This window comes from Lissotriton helveticus, chromosome 12, assembly GCF_964261635.1.
Source record: "Lissotriton helveticus chromosome 12, aLisHel1.1, whole genome shotgun sequence".
Classification (NCBI taxonomy): Eukaryota; Metazoa; Chordata; class Amphibia; order Caudata; family Salamandridae; genus Lissotriton; species Lissotriton helveticus.
In genome coordinates this window covers 676,217,370-676,238,635 of record NC_136073.1, presented here as the reverse complement: position 1 = coordinate 676,238,635, position 21,266 = coordinate 676,217,370, and the positions used below count along the sequence as shown (strand labels likewise).

General features: G+C 47.2%; 1 protein-coding gene across 1 annotated transcript in view; it reads left to right on the top strand.

The window, feature by feature from the left end:
- TSNAXIP1 (translin associated factor X interacting protein 1) overlaps positions 1-21,266 on the top strand; it is a 476,958-nt gene that overhangs the window by 135,935 nt on the left and 319,757 nt on the right. The window contains exons 3-4 of the mRNA XM_078669989.1: positions 222-334; positions 15,386-15,509. Coding sequence (XP_078526115.1) covers positions 222-334; positions 15,386-15,509 — 237 coding nt within the window. The remainder of the gene's footprint in view (positions 1-221; positions 335-15,385; positions 15,510-21,266) is intronic.

Sequence of the window (21,266 nt, the reverse complement as noted above, 5' to 3'; positions counted from 1 at the left end):
TCCAGATTTGCTTCTCTTTGGTCGGTGAACGGCTGTAACAAACTAATAACGAGTTGCTAAACCTGAACCAATACGTGTTAGTCATTATCCAGTAAACTGTTCTATTGTGGTATTGTCACAAGGTCACCAGTTGTACGGAGATCTTTTCTCACTGGTCAATCAGCAGCGGTGCTGCGGTTACATCCCACCTTGTTTCATCTCTTTATGTTCTCTTCTTTCAGCCTCTTGGAGAATATTTTAGTGGACACTTGTCGACCTGGCCAGCATATGGCTCTGGGCAGACCATTTTGGAGAAGCGGAAACCCTGCACTGTCCCAGACCCAACGATCCAGAGGTGAGATACAATTTAAAAGATTGAGGAAATGGCCATTTTTTGCGATGTTTATTTACTTTCAAACAAGGTAACGTCGAGTGTATGGCGTAAAGGCGTTTATCGTTAAGGGAATTTGTGCAGCTGGCACAGAGGAGTCTTAGTAAGCATGGGTGGAGCTATACATTACACTATGGCAAGAGTGTGGGAGAACTGCAGCTTATCTAATGCCACCCTCAGAGACCCCTTACCAAAGATGTGTCCTCCCTCTGCCAGGACCACCCCTTAGGTGCTCTGGACCGAGGTGACCCACCCTCCTTAGGAAATCTTCCATCTTGAATGTAAGGATTCTATCCAATCAGGTTAGGGGGTGCCCCTCCACAAAGGAAGGGGACATACAAAGGGTTTAGTCACCCTAAAATGCAAGTAGCCCATTGGCTACTGGCTGCCAATACCTGTAACACTCCTAAATTCAGTATTTAGGGGCACCCCTGAACTTTGATCCTCGGATTTGTGCAACCTACGAAGAAAACGCTGTGCAGCAAAGCTTGAAGACAATGACTGACTTGGCCCCAGCCCTACCAGCCTGTCTCCAGCTTGAAGAGCCTGCGAAGAAGACGACACCTGTCCTGTGGCCAGCGACTTCCAAGAACCCCAGGAAGACTGCCACTCTTAAACAAAGACCAGAACTCCACAAGACAGCGGCCCTGTCCAGAAAACTCCAACTCCAAGGACTCTGGTTCAAGGCGGATCTACCACTCCTGCCCACTCTGCACTTGACGCCCAGGTCCTGTGTCCAAGTGGCTTACCTGTCTAGTGACATCTCCCCTGCGATCCAGACCTCAACTCCATCAGCGTCTGACCTCTCCTGGACCCTACAAAGTCGACTGCAGCCTCTACACAAAGGGTCCCGCTGACCGCGTCCGACAAAGAAAATCCGACATCAAAAAGTACTCCTACATCCTGAGCCCCCAGTCTTTGGGAGCCCAACCAACAGTGCCCAGACCTTACCCTGCATTCAAACTTACCTGGCCAGCCAGTGGTCACTTTCATCCAGCCTCTTGGTCCGAGCCTGTAGCCTCTTTTTGCTACCAAGAATCCCTATTGAAGAGCATTGGGCTGCAGATGCTGAATTGCACCCTGCTCTCGGACACCCCTGTGCCCCTGGTGGTTTAGCTTTGGTGCTGCCTTGTGCGCCCCCCCCCCTGTGCTCACCCTTACCCCTGGGGCCTGTGGCCTGAAACCGCGGTGCATCCAGTCGCCGTTGACTAACATTCGGCCCAGTGACCTCTGCACCCGGCTGCCCCGTGCCACTGGTGGTGCAGTACCTACCTTAAACTGAACCTTGCCCAGTGCTGGCCTGAACTCCCGAAGACTGGAGGAGTAAGTCATGTTCTTGAATGTATGAGTAAACAACTACCACTTAAATAACGAATGTCTAAACCACGAAGGCTAAATAACGGCCTAAGCCAAACAACTATGTACTTAACCACGACTTACTGAACCACGAAAATTAATCTATTGACATAAACTCCGAATCTACCACTACGTTCAAAACAATGCATGTTTGAAACACGATCTAAAAAGTGTAATTAAATTAAACAACACTTCTAATAAAGACTATTTATAATAAAGAATCTTGGGCCAGATGTAGGTAATTCTATTTTACCGACTCATAAATACCGAATTTTACCGATTCCGTATTTATGAATTGGTAAAATAGAATGTGGGAGATGTAGGTAAAATCGGTATTTGAAATACCGATTCTGTAAAAATCGGTATTTACCGATTCTGTAATTACAGAATCGGTATATTTCCCATTGATTCCAATGGGCTTTGAAAACCCATAGGAATCAATGGGAAATACCGATTCTGTAATTACAGATTCCTGCAAGGGTGCAGGGGGTGTCACTTTGACACCCCCTAGCACCCCAAATACAGGCATGTGTGCCATGTGGCACACAGACATGCCCTAAGGGCATGTCTGTCTGTCACATGGCATAGGTGTGCATGCACACCTGGATTCGGTATTTTACCACCCAATTGGATTGGGTGGTAAAATACCGAATCTGTAAGGCCTTTGGGACTCAGAAGAGTCCCACCTACATCTGGCAGTTTCAGAATCGGTAAAAATACCGATTCTGTATTTTACCGATTACCGAATCGGTAAATTTACCGAAGCGGTAAAATTGGCCCCCTACATCACAAATACCCATTTACCGGTCGGTAAATGGCCTCCTACATCTGGCCCCTTGTACCTCTACTGTTCCAGACTGGCCCAGGGACTCCTGCCGAAGAAATATATTGCTGCAAATCAGCCCTTTTCAAAGAAAACTCAGTAATGCTTTTGCCACGACTATTACCAATTTTGTTATCTCTTTCCGAAAATTCTTATCTTGAAAATTGGGTCACTGTTTGTTAATTGCGTGCTATCCAAATAAGCGAGTGTATTTTTACATGTGCCGTGTCAAGTTTCATCCAGCCACTAGATGTCAGTATTGCCAAAATGTATGTAACAGTGCTGTTCATTTTCAGCTAGAAACGTCTGCTTGTAATTAGTCCAGTTTCGGTTTTTGCAGTAGGTAGGGGTTTTAAACTCAAGGTCATGAAACTGGACATACTTTTAAGCCTCCTACTGTTGTCACATACTTTAAATAAATACCGATGGATTACTAATTATCTTGCTTGCCTTTAAACAGATGTTTATATTTTAGTAAACATGATATTGTTGAATTGTTTAATTAAACCAATTATACTAATATGATCTGTTGAAACCGTTTACCATATTTGTTTACTTATAAATACACTTACCTCTGAAAATGTGTTGTAAATGAAGTAGTAGTTAAGGAGGTCGTGATTCAAGTCAAGTAGTGGTTAAGGAGGCCGTGGTTCAGGTACAGGTCGGTTAAGATTCATTGTTAAGCCCACTCGTTGTTAGAAATTCGTTATTAAGGTTGTTTCCCTGTTTACTCAACAGTTAATGCATGTAACTGTTTTCCTTCCATAGGATTGCATTTCTCCTATTACATTCAACCGTCCATCTCTTACACCTGCTAAGTTCTACTGTTGCTGATTGACAACACAAACTTAATTTGTATGAATGTAGAGCATTTCTACTGCCTTGCAAAACAATTCCTACTGCATTCCGAAAAGTTTTACTACTCTTGAAATTGTTACTTACCTTCAACTGAGTTCAACTTGGTTCTAAAATAGAATAACAAAGTAATAACTTTTTATATAAAACAATTGGTCTTGGATTCAGTTAGTGTGAGTAATTATTTCTTGCCTGAGTGTGTACAACAAATGCTTAACACAGCCCTCTGATAAGCACAACTGCTTGACCATACTACCACAAATAGAGCTTTTAGTATTATCTACTTAAGCCTCTGTAAACCTCTGGGGATTCACTGGAGTATTTACACAGTATGCCTCACTTTGGTATAGTATATACAGAGCCAGCTTCCTTCGCGTGGCAACCCTGTTGTTCAAAGATGGTGGAATGGCTTTGTGGATGTATACCAAGAGCATTATTGTCCTGCTTCTATGCAGGATATGCTCTATAGTCACCCACATCAGAACCTCCCGCGGCTGCTGCAAGAAATATGACTACGGCAATAGGTGATATATCAAATAATAGGATTCCATGTAGGGCAATCAGAGCCCCTCTAAAGTGATATGCACCCACATCCTGGCACATTAAAGCTACGTTTCCTCTGACACAACATTTACGACCTGATGTGAGAGTCCAGCTGGGTCAGCCATTTCCTATTGATCCATATTGGAAACATGCCAAAGATGTAATTGAATCTAGGTGCTGCCGCCACCTTGATCATTAGCACCCTCCCCCATAATGACAGATTCAGGCTGGGCTGTTTCACAAAGTTGTACCTGGTTCTGGTCCACAGTGGGATCAAGATGAACTTTACCAATTTGTTCAGTCTTTTGTTAACTTAAATCTTATGGTACTTGAGGTTCCTACAGATATGGTTGATAAAGCTGCATATGCTGACCCTGGGACATGGGCAGGACTTTGCATCTACTTCAGTTGATTTTGTACCCAGACGCTAGAAAAGGGAGCAAATTAAGGACATTATGGTAGGGATCGAGCTGTCAGGTTTGGAAAGTGCCACGAAAATGAATTCAGCGTACTTCGTTTGATTGATGATTGGAGCTGAAAAAATACTTCAGTGTCAGTAAAAACTGTAGGGATGACTGAGGCAGCACTGTAGTGTTCCAGTGTTTATAATCTCTGGCTCAGGCAAAAAGCATCCACAGTTCACTATAGCTGTAGCAGAGTTGTACAGCCATTGGACATTTGCGATAAAATCAAATCCGAGTGCGGCTGTTTCCAGAGTACAGAAGTGGTAATCTAATTTCATTCTGTTTAAGTCTGCATCAAACCAGAAAGCCAGGACCTCTGTATCATCTTTTGTTATCCATAAAAGTAGTCCATAAAAGTAGAGCAAGTATCCTAAGATCGTTCCTGGACAACTTTCCAGATAAAAATCCCACCTGCGAGTTGTGAATCAGTGATGGTATAACTTGTGCAGTCTATTCACCATTGTCTTCCTTAGGGATAAGGGCAATAGTAGCTCAGTTGGATATCTGACCCAGCAATCAGTGCCTCCACCTCCTTGAAAACAGCGTTCAGTAGGAAGCTGTATTGCTCAGTTTTGAAACAATAGGCCATGGTTAAACGTAGCACTCTCAATATGAGGCAAATGTAATGCTGCACCTTTAAATAACACAAAAGGAATTCAGCACTCTCAAAATGAGGCAAGGAAACAGATTCACCTCACCGAGATTGATTCACTCATCATTCTGGTCAGTTCAACTGGGAAGCCCTTGACGGTCAGCCAGAAGTCTCAATCGGGAACTACAGAAGAATTTCCCTGTGACAGTACGTCCACTCCAACGGGCTTGCCTCTGATTCAGTGCCAAGATTTTCTGCCTTTAATACCTTTTACTCAACCTGAGGAGAAGTTTCTAGAAACCTCGCCCCCTTTTTTCTGTTATGAAAACTAAGCTGACTCTGCTGGTCTGTGTCAGGTTCAAGTCAGAAGTTGACCAGGCCCCTGTATTTTGACTCCGAGACAGAGCTGTACATTCCGCACATTTCTCCGGAAACAATCTCTACCCTGTGAAAGGTACTAAGCACACATCTCATGCAACATTTTTTTTTTTTAAACTCTTTATTCAGGACTGGATCAGATATTACATTTTGCAAAACATTTCTTTTAACATACTGTCAGTCTTTTCCGTTTTCTGAAACATAACTTTGGCGCAGTGCTCCATACATCAGATCCTACATCACGGTTCGTGAAATTCCAAATATCAAATCAGAGTATTACTTATCACTTATTACATGTCAGTAGGGTACTGTATCGCCCAACCGTTTCCCGGTCCCTCCCACCTCCCCCCACCCTGTTCCCGTCTCCTGGTCATTCCCATGTACATTTTTAGATCGCTCATCTAACAGTGATGTGACGGTATGAATGGACATTACAGGTCATAGGTGTGGTCACCAGTTTATCTAGGTCGGTCGGCTTTACATATCGCCTCCCCCCACCGCTGGTGAGTATTCAGGCACCCTCATCCCGGGGCAATTCCAGGTCCTCATCCTCCAGCTCCAACAGCATGCGGTCCCAATCTTGTGCTACAGGGTATTTCCGGTGGCCCTTCTCCTCCTCCCTGCGCAGTTCCGCTGCCTCCGCCTTTCCCCATTTCAGCATGTCGGATCTCCACATCTCTATGGCTGGGGGTCTAAGGGACTTCCACCTCATAGTGAGGGTCCGGAGTGCCAACAAGAGGGCTAGGTCTGTAAATTTCAGCTGTGCCCTACAGGCCTTGGGTCTCTTCCTATTACCTATCAGGCAGGGTAAAGCGCCCACCGGGACCTGCATACCCGTTATAGTGTGTAGTGCGTGCCGGATTATCTCCCAGTATGTGCGCAGTCTCGGGCACGCCCACATCATGTGGACAATATCAGCGTCATCACCCTGACACCTAGGGCAACAGTGGGAGACGGTGGGAAATATCCTATGTAATCTTTGTGGAGTGAGGTAAGCCCTATGTAGCACCATGGCTTGTATACATTTGAATTTAGCATTCCTGGACACTCTCCTGGGGTGTCCGAGGATGATCTTCCAGTCCCCGTCTGTAATTTCCTCTCCTGTGTCTGTGCTCCAGGCCTCCTTGAGTGGGGTGAGGGATCCAGCTGCGTGTTCTCTAATGCCCACATATAGCCATTTCACTAAATGTCCGCCCGACCCCATGTAGTGGAGGAGACGGACCAATTTGTGTTGTGTTGGTGTAGTGCGTTGTGTAGCCCAAGTGCGCCTTACATAATGGGAGACCGTGGCGTGTAGAAGATAAAGCCGTTGCGGGGCTCCCGTGGATTGTGTAAAGGTGGCATGGTCCAGCAAGTTGTCGTCCCCAAATAAGTCTCCAACCCTGTCTACCCCAGCAACTATCCAGGGTTGTAATCTGCGTCTCGTCAGGGGTCCCTGTGGAGTCGTTAGGCCCAGTAGGGGGATGTTGTCTGCATAAGGAGGGGTCCCTGCCGTGTATTTAAGTGCATTCCGCCAGCACTTCAATGCCACGAGCAATAAGGGGTGGCAGTCCCTCGGAATCTTGGCCGCAGGCAGCAGAAGGGAATGGAGAACCCCTCGCGCCAGCTCTTGTGGTGTGAAAGCAATCTCATGGAGGTTTCTACCCGCCACCCACCTAGTCAGCCACTGAAGTTGGCTAGCGTAGTAGTAGCCACGTAGGTCAGGCACTCCCAGGCCCCCTTGTCTGGTGGACAGTTGTAGTTTCTTGAGGCTTATCCGTCTCCTCCCCGAACCCCAAATCAGGGTGATCAATAACGAGTTCAACATGGTAAATATGGGTTGTGGTAGGAGGACCGGCAGGTTCACAAAATAATACAGGATTCGGGGAAGCAGGACCATCTTTGAAAGTGCCACCCGGCCCATGACAGACAGGGGCAGGGACGTCCAGAAGGTCACACTACTGCGGAGGCCAGTAATTGCTCTCCGCACATTACCCTCAATCTGGTCGTCAGGGTTCCGATAAACAATAATGCCGAGGTACTTAAATGTAGTCGGGGCCACCTGGATCACGTGCTCCCCAAACTGTATGTGGGTGGGTAGTCGCCCGTCGCGGAAAAAGAACCCCAGTGATTTCCTGGGGTTAATCGCCAGGCCCGATACCCTTTCGAACCGCTCAAAGGTATGTGCCAGGAGGGTATGGTCACCCTGCAGGTCTCGTAGGAACAGCAATATGTCGTCGGCGTAGATGGAGATCAGATTATGGGTGTCACCAACCTGGATTCCCGCCTCTGCCGCCCTAGTCCGGAGTGCAATCGCCAGGGGTTCTAACGTAAGGACAAATAACAGCGGTGACAGTGGGCAGCCCTGTCGGGTGCCCCTATGTACGCCATAACTGTCCGACGTGTGTCGGCCGGTGCGTGCCCGGGCCGTTGGGTTTGTATATAGTAGACAAACCCATTTTATTAGGGCATCCGGAAGTCCAAAGCGACGTAAAACTTCAAACATGAAGTCCCAAGTCAGGGAGTCAAACGCCTGCCGCAGATCCAGGGTTATACATCCAGCCTGCGGCAAGTCCGGGGGGGTCGTGGACATGAGGGCATGTAGACGTCTCGTATTTTGAGAAGTGCTCCTCTCCGGGAGGAAACCACACTGATCCGTGTGGATCAGGCCAGGGAGGTGGGCTTGTAATCTCAGGGCGATAGCTTTACTAAGGATTTTATACTCCGAGGGGAGCATAGACAGAGGCCTATAGTTACTCACGTCCAGTGCATCCCTGCCAGGCTTCGGGATAGAGATGACCAAGGCCTGCATAGTCGAATCCGGTAGGTGGCCAGTCTCATACCCGGTTTTGTAGATATTTTCTAGAATAGGGGCTAACGTATCACAGTAAGTTTGGTAAAACTCACCCGGCAGACCGTCCATGCCTGGGGTCTTGCCTCGGTTTAGAGAGTGGATGGCTATTTTAATTTCCTGCTGTGTAACAGGCCCTGCTAGGATCGTCTGGATATCTCGGGGAAGGGCCGGTATCGGCAGCTCGTCCAGGAAGTCTAACATGGCATCCCTAGTATCAGTAGGGGGTGGGGCGTACAGTCTCTCCAAATGGGTCTTAAACACATTATTGATCTCTATCTGCGTATTCACCTGTCTGCCCGTGTCATTTCTGACACTCGTGATTATCGGGGTCTCAGGGGTGTCTCTAATCAGACGAGCCAGCAGTGCACCTGACCTGTCCGCCTCCGCCTGTTGCCGTCGCAAGTATTCTCTGTAGTCCATTACCCTTAGGGATTCCAAGAGCTCTGCATGCTCAATATTGCACAGTTGGAGATCCCCCCTACGTTCAGGGTCCGTCCCCACTGCGGTCTCAAGCACTGCCAGCCGGTCCTCAATCGTACGAAGTCTGTCATGTACCTCCTGCCTGGCGCCCACCAGCCGGCCAATCGCAGCGCCCCTCACCACCGCCTTCATGGCGTCCCACACAACCAGGTTCGAGGACGCAGAGTCCCAGTTGTCCCTGAAGTAGTCCGTTAGTGTGTCCCCCATGTGGGCACGGAATGGGCCATCTTCAAGCAGTGATGGGTTGAGCCTCCAGGTGGGTACTGGAGAGGGAATCCTGCCCCAGTCCAAATCTAGCGTTAGCGGCCTATGGTCCGAAAACGTCTTGGCGAGGTAGGCCGAGGACGTACAGTGTGCCATCAAGGACTTGGTGCAAACAAATCTGTCCAGGCGTGTATGCAAGTTATGTAGTGGGGAATAGAATGAGTACTCTTTATGTGTCGGATATAGTGTACGCCACATATCTGCCAGCCCCCACCCTTGAAGCCATGTTCGAAAGGAGTCAGACAGTTTGTGAACCCCTGTCCCCAGAAGCGGAGGGTGCGATCTGTCCAGCCCTGTGTCCAGTATCATGTTCCAGTCCCCACCCAGGATCCAGGGGATGTCCGCCCAGTCTGCTAAGGCCCTACTCACAATTGGGAGGAATCTGTCCTGGTCGTGATTCGGGGCATAAATACTGCCCAGGACTACCAACACCCCACCCCGTCTAGAGTGCCTTTAACCAAGAGGTATCGCCCTTGGTCATCTGTCTTCCTATCTATCTCCACGAAGGGGACACCATAGCGCACCCAGATCGTGGCTCCTCTAGAGAAGGCAGAATATGTTGTGAAAAAGACAGTCCCCCTCCATTTCTTCCGCAGGGTGTGCACTTCGGGCTGTGTTAGGTGGGACTCTTGGAGGAACACAATGTGTGCTTTCTGACGGAGCAGGAAGGCGTGCACCCTATGTCGTTTCTGTATCGCCCCTAATCCTCTCACATTCCACGTAACCAGCCTATACTTCCCTTTCGTGTCAGCCATAATCAGATACCGATGCTCGAGTAGACAACAAGATATAGTGTAGTGTGTGCATTCGCCACGGTGACCAGAAGACGGTTCCCTCCCACCCCCAAACCCCAACTCTGGAGGCGCAGCCTCGGAACCCAGCTGTGCCGAACATGAAACAGTACAACAAAATCAAACAATGAACCATGCATACGCTCTTGGGGGGTCTGCTACACTTAAGCCACATCCAATGGACCATGTCAGTCGGTATCGCCTGCTCCACGGCGCCGCCGGGAGGGTCATTGCTTATAATCAGTCACTGTTACCGGCCTTCTCTTGGGGGGGGGCCCCCTTCATTCCCGCCAAACCAGTGAGGTGTGTCTGTGAAAGTTCAGGGTGAAGGCCTAGTCCAGCTCACACTGTAGGGGGCAGCAGACAGGATCATATCATTGCAAGAGCACTCAGTTACTGCAAAACAACATGCGTTTCTCCTGCTCTCAGGGTCCCTCGCACCCCTCTCTCGCCCCTCCTCCCCCCCCCCACGGAGCCTCATGAAGGTTACAAGAGTAAAAAGGATACCAGGTGGACTCAGCGAGTCAGAGTACATTCGCAGCAGTCATTATTCCAAGGCAGTGTCCAAGATTTCATCCGCCGCTCGGGGCGTCACATTCGGGAAAAGTACCAAGCTGTTCTCAGAGTCCGAATGCACTGTGCTGTCCTCCGTGTCCGTATTCACTTGTTCTCGGTCGTCTCTGAAGGAACCCACCATCGCAATGGCGTCCACTTGACCCTGTTTCTGCTTGTGGGCCGGAGGCCTCCGACCCCTCGATTCCGAGCCTCCCGGATCCGCTCCGCTACTCGTCGGGGCCGCTCCGTCCTTGGCTCCACTGGACGTCGAACCCTGAGTCCGGATCACGTCTCGTTCAATGTCCATCACTTCCAGCCACTCTTCCGCGTCTGTGGGGCTGTCAAAGAAGTGGGACATCTCATGCAACATGATCCAGGTACTCTGCACTGTAAGGAGCGAAAACAAGTTATGAGTGAAAACATCCCCTCCCCATCCTGCAATTGCGTGAGAACACATTAAATGGAACCAGTTACACAAGATGGAGTTGATGGTCAATGTGACGTTCCTAATAATATCATAGGAGCCAAATGTGCTGAGAAGCCTTGGACTGCCGTTTGCCTATGACAAGGTCTCTCATTTGATGTTTCCTCCACATGTCCTTACCGCTTCACAACCAGTGTGCACGGAAGAGAGTGAGTCGTCATTCTCATGATTGAAGGTCTATTTTCTGGAGGACACCTGTAGGCTAAGGCTCACAGTGAAAATGTGCCACTTATGACATGGTTGGCTCCCACTTTTTACCTGGTATTTGATGGGGTTTCGATTGTAGTGCACAGGGTCCTCGCCAACCAGGCCCCCTGTGCCAGTGCTTCTTCCCTAAAACTGTTCAACAATTGGCCCTCCAGGCCCCCTGTAAGTCCCTAGTAAATGGTACCTGGGTACCTATGGTATGGGACTGAAGAGGGTCCCCCTCACCTAGGCCAGGCAGACTGCCATGGCAGCATAAAGGCCGGGTGTAGACAAAATGACTAAGTCGACAAGGCACACTGCCGTGTGCCATGCCAACTAGCACTGTCTAACGTATAGGTAAGTCACCCCTCTAGCAGGCCTTACAGCCCTAAGGCAGGGTGCACTATATCACAGGTGTTGGCATATCTCCATGAGCAGATATGCCCCAATAATATTTAAGTCTATTGTTAGATAATGTAAGTGCCAAGGAAGCCATAGAGTAGATGGGCTGGAAACTCGACAACTAGAGGTCCCTAGACCCATGATTGCTTCTCTGAATCCAGGAGTTTCTGGTACCAAACTACTCCTCTCAGTATACCATCAGTGAGGGTTTTATTGAGACATATACTCAGAGGGGCACCCTGAAAACCTACCAACCTAAATGTGTTTACAGACTGGCTTTAGGCAGTCTGTCACCAGCAGACATGTTTCTGGAACCCTGGGTCGAGAGCCCCCACTCTCTGGGACCAGAAACAACGCCCATCCCGGGTGGAGGTGTCACACCTCCTCCCCCAGGATGGGCACAGTGCTAGTGAGGGAAGCTTCAAAGGCCTGCTGCCTTTTGTAATATTACCCCCAGCCTCTGCTGCGAGCAGCAGATAGCAGCCCACGATTTACATCCCCACTTTGGTTGGGAAAACTGGCTGGAAAAACTAGGCAGAACAGGAGGTGTGTCCATCTCTGCCAACTCCACCCCTAAAGTGAAGGAGGCGAGGTGAAGTACACCTTTCAGTCCCTGTCATCTTAAAGATGGTGGGACTCCTCGAATCAGGGCTAAGACTATGCCCCCTCCCACAGGAGGGTGGCATAATTGAGGGTGTAGACACCCCATGTGAGGTGCCCATTGGCCCTGCCTGTCACTCTGTTAAAATGCCACTAAATCTAGTATTTAGGTGGCTCCCCAAGACCTTGAAACTAGTTCCTGCTGACCTAAGAATAAAGACAAAGAAGATGCTGTGCAGAGAAGATTGTCGATGCCCACTGACTTGGCCCCAGCTCTATCGACATTTCTGCAGCTTCAAAGGCCCTGCGAAAACAACAACACCTGTCCTGCAGCTAGCGACCTCCACTACCCCTGGGAGGACTGCCTGCCTTTGAAGAAGACCACAACTCCGAGGACAGAGGTGTCCACAAGAAAGCAACACAAAGGGCTCTGGTGCTCTCCAGATCCTCGACAAAGCTGCACCCGACGCCTCCGGCCTGTGTCCAGGTGGCCCATCGATCCAGTAAATGTTCCTCAGTGATCATGAGTCCATGTCCAGAATTTGCTGACCCCTCCTGGATGCCTGCAGTGTGAATCCAAAGGCTCACCCCGACCGCAAACGGCTCTGGTAAGAAAAACGCGATGTCGAAGGACACCCATGCACCCAAAGCCCCTGGGCCTACAGGAGCTCGACCGACTGTGTCTCTATGACCTAAAGCAGTCCCCAACTTACCTCTGCTGTTGCTGGGTTCCTTTGTTTAGCCTCCAGTTCATCGCCTGCAGCCTGCTTTCAAATCCAAGTTCCTCCATTGATTTGCATTGGGTGCCCCACGCTGTGTTTGCACCCTGCTCCAGCCGCCCCTGTGCCACTGGTAGTATAGGTTTGGTGCTACCTTGTGCCCCCCTGTGCTTGTCTAAACCCCCAAAGCTTGGGCCCTGCAACCACTTCACCTACCTGCAAGCAGTGTGTCTGCAAGCACCCCTAGTCTCCATTGGGTAACATTGGGCCCAATCTTCAAATTTGAACTCTGAACCCAGCCACCACTGTGCCACTAGCGGTGCAGTGTTCATACTTACCTGAACCTTGCTCTCTGCTGACCCTTTATCCCGACGACTGGAACTGTAAGTGGTATACTAACCTGCAAAAATGCATTATTGTTTTCCTCCATAGGTTAACATTGCAGACTGAAAAGTTTTGAACTTGAAAAGAATTTCTATTTAGAAATGTACGTAGCTTTTTGAGAAGATCTTGTTCTTAAAATAAATCTTGAGCGAAGGTTATTTTTATAAAATTGGTGTGGATCTCATCTTTGAGTCGTGTGTCATTTATTGGTCATTGTGTACACAACAAATGTCTTTCGCTCCTCTGTGTTAGGCCTAAGGCTGCTCGCCCACACTACCACAAAACAAAGCACTTGAGCCCTGTACACTTCTGGGGAAATCTCTGGACTCTGTGCATGGTATAACCACCTAGTGGTGAACTATGGTACACCACTAGGTGCCCAGCTTCTTACATTTGCAAATACCATTGTGCCATTTGACTCATGTCCAGATCATGGTGTGCAGGTGAATATTCAACAACCCCACAATCCAGTATTGAACAATCTGAGCTGTCCACAAACAGATAGCCTTGCTCTTACACAGACTTTTTGTGGTCAACCTTGGATGTGAATTCTTTTAATAAACGTCCAGTGCAGTGGAGATCCAGTTGCACAACATGTGTGTGACCTTCAGCCACATAATTATTGGAGTTTTTTCAAGGTAGATGTTGAGTTGTTGGATGTGTAGTTTTTTCCATTGTCTGTACGAATGTTTGTTGTTGTTGGTTTTTGTTGTTTTCAAAGTGTTGTTATTGATAGGTGTGTAGTTCCTGTTGGTGATGATATTGTGGTCACTCCATGCCCTAAAGTAACTATTACTTGCGCCCCCACCATGCACAGTATTGTCATCAATGAAGTCATTTCTGATGTTGCAGTGATGTTGTCAATGATGTAGAACATGTAATTAGTGATGTAATATGTGAGGTAACTAGCAGGGCATGGCGAGGGCCCAAATTAAAGTTACTTTAGGGCACTAGTTATAGTTACTTGAGATAACTATAACTGGTGAATTTCTGTGGTTTTGTTAATTTAAAACAGTAGAGTTTACCAGACATTTTCACCTAACTGTAACATTCCTTTAACCTTTGTTTTTTGTCAGTTAATTTCCAAGTTGTTTTGAATCATAAAGTAATTACTACGATTCCTAAATATAACATCACTTTAACCTTTGATTTTTTTCAGTAAATGTCTGTTTTTTTTGGCATAAAGTAAGATGCTTATCACTGTGCATGGCGTTGAGTTAGGCACCCAATCTCCCACTGCGCACAGCTGTGCGTGATGTGGATTTTGGCACAGGGACTGGCCTGCGGCCAGGTCCTGACCCAACCCCCTGCAGACGACCAGCCCCACAAAGGCACAGAATCCTTTTTTTTTTTAAATGTTGCTTGGGGCTCCATGGATCCATCCTGATGCTGGCGATCCGGAGCGAATCCCCATAGGTGTCCTGTTGGACATCACAAGGCCCAGGGGGTCTGGTTGGCTCTAGCCTGGACCTTTTGTATCTTATTTGGTTTTATTTTTTAGGACTCTGGGACCGAGGCCCTGAGTCCTAAGTTAGTGGCCTCAACTTTTTCTTGCGGATTATGGTCAGTCAATGACAACGTGTGGTTGAGCTCGCGGATCCTGTGAAACATGAAATATACAACGTTTTTGAACCTTAATCTATCAAAAACTACTGAATGGAATTACACCAAAAATCACACTTTCTGGACCAAGATCGAACTTTCGGCCAAATTTGGTGTAATGCAGTTCAGTAGTTTTTGCATTATCGCTATTTATTTTTCCTATGGAAAAATGAATGGGGAAAATGCATTTTGGGACCCCCCCTTTTTCTCAGCTCCCGCATGATGGATCACCTCAAAACCTCCCAGGAAGGAAGTGAGGTGGATGAGACTTTTTAGTGAAAGATTCACAAAAAATTCTTCAAAAGGTTACAAAAATATAAGCAAACCAAAAAATGTTTTCTATGGAAACACAACCCTAACTATAAATACTCAGTGGCGACCACCACTGGTAACATGCATACATGCATGTATATATGTGTGTGTGAGTGGGTGTATGAGAGGTTGTATAGGGGTGTGAGGGGGTGTGTGCGTGGTTCTGTGGATGATGTCATCAGTGATGTCACTGAGCATGTTATGAGTGAAATATAAGCCTAACTATAAGATCCCTGTAACCTTTGTTTTTTGCAATAAATTTTTTATATATATATATATATACACACACACAGACTATACAAAATAGACACAATTCACTAAGATAGTAGTGTAACTGTACCTTCTTTTTAGTACATGATAACTTGTGTTTGTTCCTCTTTTTTATGCTTTAGTAATTATCGGCCTGCCACCAGTATATCAAAGCCACGCTTCTTGGAGCAATTGGAAAACTACTTGAAGAGAGAGCTACAGTGCCTGGACCAGACAGGAGAGAGTGGGCAGGAGGCTAAGCTGCAGGTCTGAAGGTTAATCATGTTACTCTCAGGCATAATTCCTCAAGAAAAGACTAATGATCTCGTCACAAATTGTTTTTTTTTTAACATGACAAAATGTATGAACCTCACTTGACCTTTCTACACTAGCTTGGCCTCTCCTTATGCTCTGCATTTCTTTATGTTCAGCTCCCCTGAGCTCCCCCTCTCTCCTAGACTTGTTAAAGTGTTCACCCTATCGCCCTAAGCCCGGCCCCTCTGTATACTATATTGATGCCTATGCTCAATCTCTTTATACACACAACCTTAATCTCTGCCAGACTTATCTCTTTGGCAGACCTCCGTCACTATGCTTAGCCAGCCATCGCGTTGCACTAATCTGATCTACATTCACTCTCTTCTATAAACATAATGGTTTCCATAACCTTTTCCTTTCTACTTAACATGTAATGCTGTATCACTAAACTCTGCCCATTTGTATTGCTTTTTCGTCTTTTTAATACTTAACTTACTCTATTTTCAACCTTCATCAATGGTGTATTCCCTATGATTGTGAGCACACCCTCTGTCTAGATTGTTTCAGTCCACTTGAACATCCTTTGCATGTACCCAACGTTTGCCATGTCCTTTGTCTACAAGCATCACTCTTCCGCACGTGCCTCCCATGACATGTCCTTCATATACTACTCTCTACCCTCTATGCTTTTTCTCTATCCCTAGGTGCCCTCTGTGCATGTCTCACTGTTCTGCCTTTTCTTTAAACCTCTGTCTCTGCATGAGATCCCTGCCCTGTAACCTCCTTCAGCCTATATTTTCTTCACTGCCTAACCTTCCCCTACAGGTAATTTCTCAGCTTGGAGAAACCCACTACAAATGTCACCTCTTAAAGAGAAGCATTACAACAGCTCTTTAATGGCAGAGGTAATTGTTGCAGGATATAGTTACACAAAGATAAAAGGCAGGAGGACACAAAAATGTGCTTCCTTTTAGAATATCTTTGTTTATAATGGGGTGGTGTACCTCTAGACATTGTGTATGGATGAATACAGTGAATAGGCAACTCTTAACAAATGTGGATCATCAACTAATCTATAGTCAGTAGTCCAAATGGCTGGGTGTACAAGTATGTGTGGGTTATACAGACATACCAATATTCCCTGGCTGTGGCTTCTTCAATGCTGTTTGTAGAGGAGAGCATAAAGAAAAGCAAACTTGATGAAGTAGAGACTGGCACACCACAGTTGAAGCAGAACACATAATAGGACACTCTATCCCTATGCAGGAAAGCTACTGCTCACCAGCATAATATCATCCATGGAACATCCAGCCTGGACTGCCAGGCTAGGTCCTTCCCAGACCAAAAACAAACATCCTAGGACCAGTTTCAGGGTATCAGTCATCATCAGCCAGGATAGCTTGACTCGGGTGGCATGGTTAGCACTTGACCCCACATCTCTGCATACCCATCCCACTTAGGGCGAAACATGCCAAAAGAACTAATGATGGACAGAATGCTGAACAATGTCAAACACTTTCCCCAGGTACAGAGATCTGAGCCTAAATCCATTGTTTTTTGCTCAACAGGCAATTCCAGTTTGAACCCAGCCAAATGCATATCGGTCTTGACTCTGCTACCCATGGGAACAGTCCAATCCGAGCTGCCAAGCTAGGTCCACTCTGTACTGAAAACAAACATCCAAGAACCAGTTTCGAGGTATCATCCCACATCAGCCATGATAGCTTTACTCCGGTGGCATGGTAAGCACGGGACCCATGTCTGGGCATACCCATACCACTCAGGGCAACGATTGCAAAAAGTACAATTGAAGGATGGAATGCTGAACAGTGTCAAACACTCACCTCCAGTACAGAGATCTGAGCCTAAACCCATCCTGTTTTTTGCTCACCTCGCAATTCCAGTTTGGACTCTAAATGCACTATGTATGCCCAAACATGGGTACCGGGCTCACTGCTACAGGATTCAAGCTAGCCTGGTTGATGTGGGGTGCAGGGAGAATATAGCCTAGCAGTTTGGGCTGGAGTGTTCCCATGGGGAGTAGAGTCAAGACTGATTTGCATATATCTGACTACAAAGTGGGGTTGCTTGATGGGCAAAAGAAATAATGATGGATTGGGATTTGGCCCAAGCAATTGCCTGTGGCTGAGATTAATTCAAGCATTCCATCCATCACCTTGCAGTTTTTGAACCCACAGGCTGATGGAGGACGATCTCTCAATATTCCGGCAGGAAGTGAGGCTTTCTTGGCCAAGAGAGCATTAGAAGTAGATTGTGGCTGCTGTTCCCTCTACTTTCTGGTGTACAAGAAGGGCAGAGGCATTTGTCCTATCATAGACCTGCCCCCTTTCAATTTCTTCATGAAAAAGGGAAAATTCAGAATGTTCATGCTCACACAAGTTTTGTCTGCGCTGGACCCATGAGACTGGATGGTAGCACTGGACTTGCAGAACACATACTTCCACATCTTCGTCTTGCCTGCCAACAGATACTACCTGTGGTTCACGATAGGTCACATGCACTTTCATTAACGTGCTTCCGCTTGGCCTTTTCAGCACCCCTCAACTGTTCACCAAAGTGATGGCGATTCCTGCAGCTCATCTGCAGAGATCGGGAATGTCAGTCTTCCTCTATCTAGACAATGGACTGTTGAAGATGGCTCCCGCCAAACAGTCGGCTCCCACCTCCATACTATGGTGGACCTCCTGCACCCACTGGGGTTCACTATCAATGTGCTGAAGTCACACCTGGCCCCTTCTCAAATGCTCCCTTTCATCTGGGCTGTTCTGGACACACGCTTTGGTGGAAATGACGTTGTGACATTGTGCTCGAGCAGTGGAGGATCAGTTGAGCCTGTCAGAGGAGGTGTTTCTCCGGGGTCTGTGCTCTGGTCCGTGCTCGGGTTCAGGATCCAGAGCAGGGCCCCAGAACAGAGCTAGCCTTGTTCCGGCCCCCCGACCAGCTGACTTCCCTGCTGACTTCAGCAGCCCATGCACACAAGCCCAGGCTAGCAGGTTCCTTCCTGCCCTCTTGCCCTTTGACTGGTCCCAGTTCGGCAGCCCAAGAGCATAGGAGTGCTGAGGTTCCGTGACGATTTTACTCGTGTTTGTAACATTGTCGTAAATACATAATTTTGGTATCAGCGAACCGCAAATGATCCATTTAGTATACCCTGGTATTTTCGCTATGCTACGAGCAAGAGCACTCCAGTTACAAACACATTTCTGTTCTACCCGTGGCATCCATCTTAGAACACGGAAGCCATTTTGTATTCCTTGCCCTCACATAGTCAATGGACACGCAATGACCTCTTTTTCATTAAAGGACACGTAGGCTTTAACCGGCAATTCACCTTGCTAGTGACACGTGCACCTTAGGCCAGCAACGCTGTAGCAGCATGACTCGGCAAGAACTGCCTCCCCAGCCTGAGGCCAGTCCTGCTATACTGGTTCTTGTGTTCGTTGGCCTGATCATGATTAGGCGGCCGAAGCTGGTAACCGTGCCCATTTACGACCCACAAACATTTCTTATCCTGTCTTTCTATCTTCTGCACCTGGCTCTGCTCCTTTCCTTCTGGGCCTTTATTAGGGGGAGGTAACGAAATTTACGATGAGGCGGTCCGGGTCTTGAATGAAGAATTGACATGGGATTATGATGGACTAGTGGGAACCCCTCATTTGTAATGTTTTGACATCAGATACTGTTGACGATCCCTGTGCAACGCCAAATATTTATTGTTTAAGACACGAATGTTTAGAACTGTGGTAACATGTAAAGAATTTGCCTGAAGCCCAATATTTAGTATATAAGGAGCAACCCTCTTTGTACAAATCGAACAGGCTCCTAGACACTGCCCATGTGTAGTTTCTGTGACTTCTGTGTCCCTGCAGTAATAAACCTTTGGTCTTTGACGCCACCATCGAGAAGCCCGTGTTTCTGTTTGTTTGTGCACCGAGACAGGTGGAACTCCGGGGTCTTCGGGTGTTATCCCTGACACCTCTGGACGGAACCAAAAAAGTCCAGAACTCCAATTGGCGCCCAACGTGGGGCGACGTCATTCGGTACCGGTCCAAAAGCCTGAAGAGTTCGAGGAGCTTCGTGTGAAGATTTCAGAGGGAGGCGCCCCACTTCATCGATCCCGGCATATCGCAAAAGTGGCCCCGACGTTCTCTTCCACGAGGGTTCCCGTTCAGACGGCTGCAGTGGTCCGTTGCCTTGACCGTCGCCCTGTCTTGGACCCGAGGTGCAGTCCTCAGTACGGCGAAACGTGACGGGTTTCTCCTTGGTGACGTCTTCAGTGCCTCAGTTAAGTATTCAGTGGTTGCTAGTTGTTTATTTTGTTAGGGTTGCTCCTATTTGGATAATCCTTTTAGTTCTCAGTTCAGTTCAGTTCTGTAAGGTTATCACTAGGTTATTCTGGTTACGATAATCATTCTGTTCAGTTCAGGTATCGATACATTTGTCAGTTCTGGTAGGCCTAAGTTCTTGATTCGAGTGCGCATCTTTTCTGTTTGTGTCTTGTTTGTTTTGTGTTCCGGATTATAAAATGGTAAGTCGGAAAAATTGTATGTTGTCTTGTTTTAGTTGCAACAGTGATTCCCGGTTGGAGGACTCGTGTTTGGTTCCTCCGATTGGAACTCCCCTTTATGATCTATATTGCAAATTTGGTGTGGGCCCTATCTCTTATAACGAGGTATGGATCCGCTACACAGAAAAAGATGGTGTCCTTAGTTGGCCACTACATGGTAGTTTTGAACCTGAAGTTCTCGATAATCTAGAAAGAAGGTTGTTTAAGAAGAAAGCCCGGCCGGCAATGTTTGATTCTTTCCGTTATTGGCGAAAAGAATCTAAACAGAGAGAAATTAAAAAGTTGAAGAAAGAACAGAAAGAGCAAGAGTTGACTTTAGAACAGTCTGCTAGGCAGCTGCAACTCAACGAGTCTGAGAAAGCGATGGAGGTGACCGATAGAGAGCGTAATTTAGCGATAGACAAGTGCTATCCTGCTTTGCCATCGAGTACGGCTAAGATAGTAGAGGACCCTGAAAAGGATCCCCTGTTGTCTTACTTGTTACGATCACCCCCACCGTATGCACAGGGTGCTACGGCTCCACCTATACCGAATGTTCAATTACCGGTTGCTGGACAACCTGGTGTCCCTGTTCCCGCTGCCCTGAATCAAGTTCCTGTACCTCCTGTGGTCAATATTAATGTTCCTTCGACAACCCCTCTTCTAGGGTTGCCGGCTTCTTTACCTATGCCTGTGTCGCTCACACCTGCTACTTCACAAGCTATTTTTCCTGCTACTCCTACTGTTCCTGATCTATCTGTTCCAACTGCTACTCTATTCACTGCCTCTGTTAATATTATGACTCCGCTTTCTGTTCGTCGAAGAATCACTGATTCTGTCTCTAATATTCTATCTCCCTTCTATAAAACTCTGATTAAAACTCCTACCTCTGACTCTGTGCAGAGACGTAGTCAGCTTCCCAGTACTGAAGAAAAAGGAATATTAGATTCCACTGCTCTTAGATGGGTTTCGAAAGTTGGAAGATATAATGTACAAAATGTATTAGATACATTTATGCAATGGAACGAACCGACACAACGATATGTGTTCGATGAAATGTGTTTCCTTCTACGTGAGGAATTGGAAGAGGATGACCCTGAATCAAATCTAGGAGAATTAATTAATGTTCAGAGAGAGTTTGCTACAGGTATGATAGTTGGACAAAATATAAAGGAAGCGATGGAACTGATTCTAAGTTA